The 8,007-nt window shown below is 43.7% G+C and overlaps 1 protein-coding gene across 1 annotated transcript; it reads left to right on the top strand.

The window, feature by feature from the left end:
• The first annotated feature begins 2,370 nt into the window (after positions 1-2,370).
• LOC138891235 (uncharacterized) lies at positions 2,371-5,553 on the top strand. The gene is made up of 6 exons (XM_070174467.1): positions 2,371-3,105; positions 3,337-3,516; positions 3,744-3,941; positions 4,009-4,187; positions 4,785-4,917; positions 5,494-5,553. Exons 1-6 carry the CDS (start codon positions 2,371-2,373, stop codon positions 5,551-5,553), a joined length of 1,485 nt encoding a protein of 494 aa, XP_070030568.1.
• The last annotated feature ends 2,454 nt before the right edge of the window (positions 5,554-8,007 follow it).

The following is an 8,007-nucleotide window of genomic DNA, read 5'->3' as shown; positions in this document are numbered from 1 at the left end:
GTCTCTCCTTTTTCTATTATTGTCTACTCTATTTCAGATAGTAGGATAGTTATATTCTTTTGTACATTCTACTAGTTTCTCTTGTACTTGTGACACTAGATCCTGACACACACATTAGTAGACTATTATTTTTGGGTTGTATTCCTAAAATCATGATTTCCTTTAGTCATTTCCATTTCTATTGCTTTACTAATTCGCTATTTATCGACTATTTTAAATTTAAGTTAAGTAAATATTGGGATTGTCTCTTACAATAAATGAGAATTCACTAGTTGATTAGGGTTGGCTTGCCTAACAATGGTGTTGGGCGCCATCACGACCTATAATGCAATTTGGGGTGTGACAATATGGTATCAGAGCACTAAGTTCACGTAAGTCTCACAAGTCATGGGCAAACCTAATAGGGTTTTGCGGATCGGTACGGAGACGTCTGTACTTATCTTCGAGAGGCTATGGGGTGTTAGGAAACTACTCTTTATTCATCTTCTATCGTGCAGTTGATGGTATACTAAATTTCCTTCTTTTATTCTCTAACAGATGGTGAGGACGTGTATGGCAGACATTCCAGACCCAGGAGGAGCTGCTCCCCCCATTGCTAGAGGTCGAGGCAGAGGCCGGGGGAGGGCACCGGCCCGAGGTAGGGGATGAGGGCATCCCGGAGCTGCCCTAATTGCACCACCAACGGATCTAGCAGGGGATCCCATTATTGAGGAGCATCGCGAGGTGCCCGCAGTAGCGCCTTCCCCAGCGAATTTTATGATAGCACCAGGCTTCCAGGAGGTCATGGTCCATATGATGCGGTTCATGGACTCTATGACTCAGGTTGGTTTATTTCCAGAAGACCCAACCACATCTCAGGCGGGAGGGAGAGCATACACCCCAACTTCTCAGGCTCCTGGTCATGCACTTGTAGTGTATTAGACTCCGGGTGCACTACCTACGGATGGGGCTCAGCCAGTTGTCGTAGTGGTACCCGAGCCCAGACCAGCTGTGGATGGCGATCCACAGAAGTTATTGGACAGATGGACTAGGCTACACCTCCCTATTTTCTGAGGTGAACGTCATGAGGATGCCCAGGATTTCATCGATAGGTGTAGGGACAGACTGCACAACATGAGGATATTGGAGTCTCATAGGGTTGACTTCACTACTTTCCAGCTGGAGGGTAGGGCCCGTAGATAGTGGTAGTCTTACGTTCTTGGCAGGCCAGGGGTTTCTCCTCCCATTACTTGGGGTCAGTTCACCCAGCTTTTCCTGGATAGGTATATTTCACCCTCTAAGAGGGAAGAGTTGCGGTATCAGTTTGAGCAGCTTGAGTAGGGTTAGATATCAGTGATCGACTATGGGGTGAGGTTTTTTGAGTTGTCCCGCCATGCACTGATGATACTTCCTACTGACGTAGAGAGAGTGCGGAGGTTTGTTATAGGGTTGCATTCTAGTATTAGGGCCAACATGGCCCAAGAGGTTGAGATGGGGACTCCTTATCAGCTGGTAGTAGAGATTGTTTGGAGGATTAAGGGCTACCGTCTAAGAGGTAAAGAGCATAGCGCGCCCCTATTTCAGTGCCATACCAGAGAGTTCTTACCGCCCACCAGCCATCCAGGGTTCTTCTAGTGGGTATTCAGGTCCCCAAGGTTCTTCTAGCTCCTACCTTAGTGCTATACCAGAGAGTTCATACCGCCCACTAGCTATTCAAGCTTCTTTCAGTGGGTCTACAAGCCATTAAGGTCAGATATCAGGGTAGAAGGTCACCGTACCGAGGGGTTGTTTCGAGTAAGGAAATCTCGGTCATATGAGAAGATACTGCCCTAAACTACGGGGCAAGGCAGTGCAGCAGGATCAGCAGCCCATGATTACAACACCAACTGTCCAGCCGTCTAGAGGAGTATAGCAGACAGGTAGGGGCCATCCTAGAGGTGGAGGACAGGAAAGGAGAGGTCAGCCAGCTATTGTCCAGTCAGGTGGAGGCCAACTAGCCGGCGCTCTAGCCAGATTCTATGCTTTTCCGTCCAGACCAGATGCATTGGCCTCAAATGCCATTATCACAAGTATTAATTCTATCTGTGGTAGGTATGCTTCAGTACTATTTGATTAAGGGTCTACCTATTCATATGTATCATCTCTGTTTGCTCATTTCCTGGATATTCCTCGTGAGTCCTTGGGTACTCCTGTTCATGTGTCCAACCCTGTGGGTGACTCTGTAGTTGAGGATCACACTATCGGTCCTGTGTTGTCACATTCTATGGTTTTGAGACTAGAGCAGATCTCATGTTACTTGATATGACCGACTTTGAGGTCATCCTGGGCATGGGCTGGTTATCCCCATATCATGTCGTCCTATATTGCCATGCCAAGATTCTTTCTTTAGCGATGCCAGAGTTGCCGAGGTTGGAGTGGAAGGGTTCCTCAGTTAGTACATCTAGTCGGGTTATTTCTTTTCTGAAGCCTCGACATATGGTAGAGAAGGGTTGTTTGGCTTATTCTTATGTTCGAGACACCATCGCAGAGTCTTCGACGATTGATTCAGTTCTAGTAGTCCGGGAATTCGCCGATATGTTTCATTCTGAACTTCCAGGCATGCTACCGGATCGTGATATTGATTTCTGTATTGATTTAGCTCCAAGTACTTATCTTATATATATCCCACCATACTGTATGCTTCCGAAAGAGTTGAAGGAGCAGCTTGAGGAATTGTTAGCAAAGGGGTTTGTGAGATCGAGTGTGTCACCTCAGGGTGTATCGGTGTTGTTTGTGAAGAAGAAGGATGAGACCATGCGGATGTGCATTAATTACCGCCATTTGAACAAGGTTACCATCAAGAAAAAGTACCCGTTGCCACACATTGATGATTTTTTTGACCAATTGCAGGGTGCTAGGGTGTTTTCTAAGATCGACTTGAGATCAAGGTATCATCAGCTAAAGATTCCGGACACAGATGTCTCGAAGACTACTTTTCGTACTAGATATGGCCATTATGAGCTTCTGGTGATGTCCTTCGGCTTGACTAATGCCCCAATGACATTTATAGACTTGATGAACCAGGTGTTCAGGCCTTGTATTGATTCCTTTGTTATTCTCTTCATTGATGACATCTTGATCTATCACGTAGCTTGGGGGAGCACAAACAACATTTGAGAGTAGTGCTTCAAATATTACGAGAGCAGAATTTATATGCTAAGTTCTCCGAGTGTGAGTTTTGGCTTGAGTCAGTAGCATTCTTGGGGCATGTTGTATCAGGATAGGTTATTAAGGTGGATCCCAAGAAGATTGAGGTAGATCAGAGTTGGCCACATCCTACTTCAGTGACTGAGATCAAGAGTTTTCTGGGGTTAGCAGGTTATTACCGCCGATTTGGTGCAGGGCTTTTCATCCATTGCATCACCTTTGACTAGATTGACCCATAAGGGTGCTCCTTTCCGTTGGTCTGATGATTATGAGGCAAGCTTTCAGAAGCTCAAGACAGCTTTGACTATAGCACCGATTCTAGTGTTTCCTTTCAGTTCGGGGATGTATACGGTATATTATGTTGCTTCACGCGTTGGCTTAGGTTGTGTAATTATGCAAGAGGGCGAGTTATTGCATATGTTTCGTGTCAGTTGAAGTTTCATGAGAAGAATTATCACGTGCATGATCTAGAGTTAGTAGCGATTGTTCATGCTCCTAAGATATGGAGGCATTATCTGTACGGTGCGTCATGAGAGGTTTATACTGATCATCGTAGCTTATAGCATTTGTTCAAGCAGAGGGATCTCAATTTGAGGCAGCAAAGGTGGATTGAGTTACTAAAGGATTATGACATCACCATTCTTTATCATTCGGGCAAGGAAAATGTGGTCACGGATTCCTTAAGCAGGAAAGCAGACAGTATGGGTAGCTTGGCATTCATTTCAGCAGAGGAGAGACCACTAGCTTTGGACATTCAGTCCTTGGCTAACAAACTTGTGAGGTTGGATATTTCAAAGCCCAGTCCTTGCTTGTGTTGTCGCTCAGTCTTTATTATTGGGTCAGATCAAGGCTCGGCAGTTCGATGATCCGCATTTGGCTGTCCTTAGAGAGATAGTACTACAGGGCAGTGCCAAAGATATTTCTATTGGCGAGGATGGTGTTCTACGACTCCAGAGTCACCTATGTGTTCCTAATGTCGATGGCTTTAGGGAGAGGATTCTAGAGGAGGCACATAGTTCACGGTATTCCATTTATCCAGGTGCTACGAAGATGTATCGTGACCTGAGGCAGCATTATTGGTGGCGGCGGATGAAGAAGGACATAGTTGAATATGTGGCTAGGTGCTTGAATTGCCAGTAGGTTAAGTATGAGTACTAGAGGCCAGGTGGCCTACTTCAGCAGATGCCTATACTTGAGTAGAAATGGGAGCACATTACTATGGAATTCGTAGTTGGGTTGCCACGGACCTTGCGGAAGTTTGATGCAGTTTGGGTCATTGTCGATAGGTTGACCAAGTCAGCATACTTCATTCCAGTTGTGACTACCTACGCTTCATAGAGGTTGGCCCAGATCTATATTCGGGAGATAGTTCGGTTGCACGGTGTGCATGTTTCAATCATATCTGATAGAGGGCCTCAGTTCACTTCCCATTTCTAGAGAGCTGTACAGAGTGAGTTGGGGACACATGTAGAGCTCATCACAACATTTCACCTGCTGACCGACGGGCAAGCGGAGCGGATAGTTTAGATTTTGAAGGACATGCTTAGAGCATGTGTGATTGACTTTGGAGGGCAGTGGGATCAGTTCTTGCCTTTGGCCGAATTTGCTTACAATAGCAGTTATCAGTCCAGCATCGAGATGGCTTCATTTGAGGCTTTATATGGTCGGCGATGTCGATCTTCTATCAGGTGGTTTCAGCCTGGTGAGGCTAAGTTATATGGTACAGATTTTGTGAAAGATGCCTTGGAAAAGGTAAAGTTAATCTAGGAGTGGCTTCGCATAGCACAGTCCAAACAAAAGAGTTATACGAATCAGAAGGCGCGGGATGTATCATTCATGGTCGGCGAGAAGGTTCTCTTGAAAGTCTCGCCAATGAAGAGTATTATAAGATTCAAAAAAAAGGCAAGTTGATCCCCAGGTTTATAGGCCCATTTGAGGTGTTGAAGCGGGTTGGGGAAGTATCTTATGTGATTGCTTCCCCCCCCCCAAGCTTATCGAGAGTTCATCTATTTTTTTATGTGTCTATGCTCCGAAGGTACCACGTCGACCTGTCGCATGTGTCCAGTTGAGATCCAAGAGGATTTTCACAGTAAAGGTTCAGTGGAGAAGCCAACCAGTTGAGGAGGCGACCTAGGAGTTCGAGGAGGACATAAGGAGGAGATATCCACGCTTATTTAGCACTTCAGGTATGAATCTAAACCCGTTCGAGGACGAACGTTTGTTAAGAAGTGGAGAATATAATGACCCGACTGATCGTTTTGCTTTCTAGAACCCCGTTCCCCTAAATAAGACTTTCCATACTTGCTTTTACTAATTTATGACTTGCAGGGATGGTTGGTTTGGGATTTGGAAAGAGTTGGAGTTGAATCGGAACACTTGGTTCCTTAAGGTTGACTTAAAAGGCCAAGTTTGACTTCGGTCAACATTTTGAGTAAACAACCTCGGAATCGGGATTTGAAAGTTCCAACAGGTTCATATGCTGATTTCGGACTTGGGCGTATGTTCGGATCGGGTTTTGGATGACCCAGGAGCGTTTTTGGCGCCTAATAGTGAAAGTTGATTCCTTAAGGATTTTGAAGTTCATTAAATTTGATTTGGAGCGAGCTTTTGTGATATCGAGGTTCGAACGGAATTCCAAGATAGGGAATAGTTCCATAATGTCATTTAAGATTTGCACGCAAAATTTGGTCAATCCGAGTAGTATAAGTGTGTTTCGTCACATTGGAAGTAAATTGAAGAACTTGAAGTTCATAAGTTTGAATCAATTCGTTTTAGGGTGTGATTCCTAGTTTTAATGTTGTTTTCGGCGTTCCGAGGGTTTGAGAGGGATGAATGCCCAGTTTCTGTCTTAATCGCACCTGTAGTTGGTCAGCCGCATATGCGAGCTCGCAGGTGCGGGCTTAGTCTCGCAGATGCGGCCATGGGTGGCCAGCCCAGAAACCGCAGAAGCGGTCCTCCCTCTGCAGAAGCGGAACCGCAAAAGCGATTGGACTTCCGCAGAAGCGGCCCAGTGAAGTTCCGCAGAAGCGGACCACTTTCCGCAGATGCGGTGGGCGAAAGTGCAGCCTAGGACCGCAGATGCAGAAATCACTGAAGGCAATGACCTTCATTTATTACGGGATTTAGCCATTTTTGGCTCATTTCCACTCCATTGTTGGGCGATTTTAGAGCTCTTGAGAGGGGTTTTTCACCAAGCTTTTAGAGGCAAGTAATTTCTACTCTATGTGAGTTGAATACTTGATTTTTGGGTAGATTAACATATAAAGATTAGTGAAAATTATGTGATTAGAGTAAAACCTAGGATTTTGATAAAAACAAGATTTAACCACAAAATTCATTATGGAATGAAGTAAAAATCATATATTATTGATCCTTAGGTTATTGGTAACAACTTTCTTCGAAAATTTCTTGAATCCTGGCATGTGGGCCCGGGGATAAATTTTAGGAACCTTGCATTTAGGGTTGGGAACTTACTTTAATAGTTAGAATATGAACTCTTGAGCATGTATTGACTAGTTCTTACCCCCATTTGAATAGTTTTTGATCGTTCGGCTCTGATTTGAGGGTTTGAGCGCATTCTTGAATTCGGAAGTAAGCTTTGGGGCAAGGTAAGCCTCCTATCTAACCTTGTAAGAGGTAATTAACCCCATAGGTGAATTAAATAAATGCATGTAACTATCTGTGGCGGCTACATACGTACGTGGTGACGAGAGTCCGTACGTAGCTACTATTATGGTAATGGTCTGGATAGTTTAGGACTCGTATCATGCTATACTTGCAAATGCTTGCGTCCTTACTTGTTACTAATATCACTTAAGTCATGCTGAAAATTGGTAAACAAATATAGATGGCTAAACTCACTTACTTGAGAATTTGTATGAATTATTTGATTATAAATGGACAATGTGTGCTTCTTGATAATAAATTGTTATTTGTAGATCGGGCCGAGCTCCTTGATAGTAAATAGATGCATCTATAGTTCGCGCCATTCGACCCTCTGGCAGTGCACAAATAATATTATGTAGGACCGGGCCGTACGACATCGGCATAATGTGCGCATGTTATTTATTTGAAATTTTTCATGATTTACACTGCTTAAATGCTTGAAATGTAATTGTTACATGATATGACTGAAACTTGACATGTTGTTTATGAAAGAACATCTTACTTCTCCATGATCTTAAACTGTCATTATTATTCATGCTATCTATGCGTAGCTTAACACTTACATTAAATTATTATTGATCCTAGTAAGTGTCAAGTTGACCCCTCGTCACTACTTCTTCGAGGTTAGACTGGATACTTACTGGGTACATATTATTTATGTACTCATACTACGTTTCTGCACTTAATTATACAGGATCTGAGGCAGGTACATCTAGCTACCCAGCCGGTGTGCATCCCTGATACTTGATCAAGACTTCACGGTGAGTTGTGCCTGCTGAGTTGTTCAGCAGCATGCCAGAGTCTCTCCTTTTGCTATTACTGTCTACTCTATTTCAGACAGTAGGATAGTTGTATTCTTTTGTACATTCTACTAGTTGCCCTTGTACTTGTGACACTAGATCCTAGCACACACATTAGTAGACTATTATTTTTGGGTTGTATTCCTAAAATCATGATTTCCTTTAGTCATTTCCATTTCTATTGCTTTACTAATTCGTTGTTTATCGACTATTTTAAATTTAAGTTAAGTAAATGTTGGGATTGCTTATTACAATAAATAAGAACTCACTAGTTGATTAGGGTTGACTTGCCTAACAATGTTGTTGGGCGCCATCACGACCTATAATGGAATTTGGGGCATGACACTGGTGCCATAGGAAATGTACCGGCTTGGGC

This window comes from Nicotiana sylvestris, chromosome 1, assembly GCF_000393655.2.
Source record: "Nicotiana sylvestris chromosome 1, ASM39365v2, whole genome shotgun sequence".
NCBI lineage: Eukaryota > Viridiplantae > Streptophyta > Magnoliopsida > Solanales > Solanaceae > Nicotiana > Nicotiana sylvestris.
The sequence above is the reverse complement of the archived record's forward strand: the minus strand, read 5'-3'. Positions and strand labels throughout refer to the sequence as shown.

What these genes read in the sequence shown, in the direction of transcription:
- LOC138891235 (XM_070174467.1), top strand. Translation starts at nt 2,371, where the DNA reads ATGCCAGAGTTGCCGAGGTTGGAGTGGAAGGGTTCCTCAGTTAGTACA. An exon ending in TCAGTTCGGGGATGTATACG is followed by an intron (nt 3,517 to 3,743) that starts GTATATTATGTT and finishes TTGTTCAAGCAG; the next exon opens with AGGGATCTCAATTTGAGGCA. An exon ending in TGAAAGATGCCTTGGAAAAG is followed by an intron (nt 4,918 to 5,493) that starts GTAAAGTTAATC and finishes TATGACTTGCAG; the next exon opens with GGATGGTTGGTTTGGGATTT.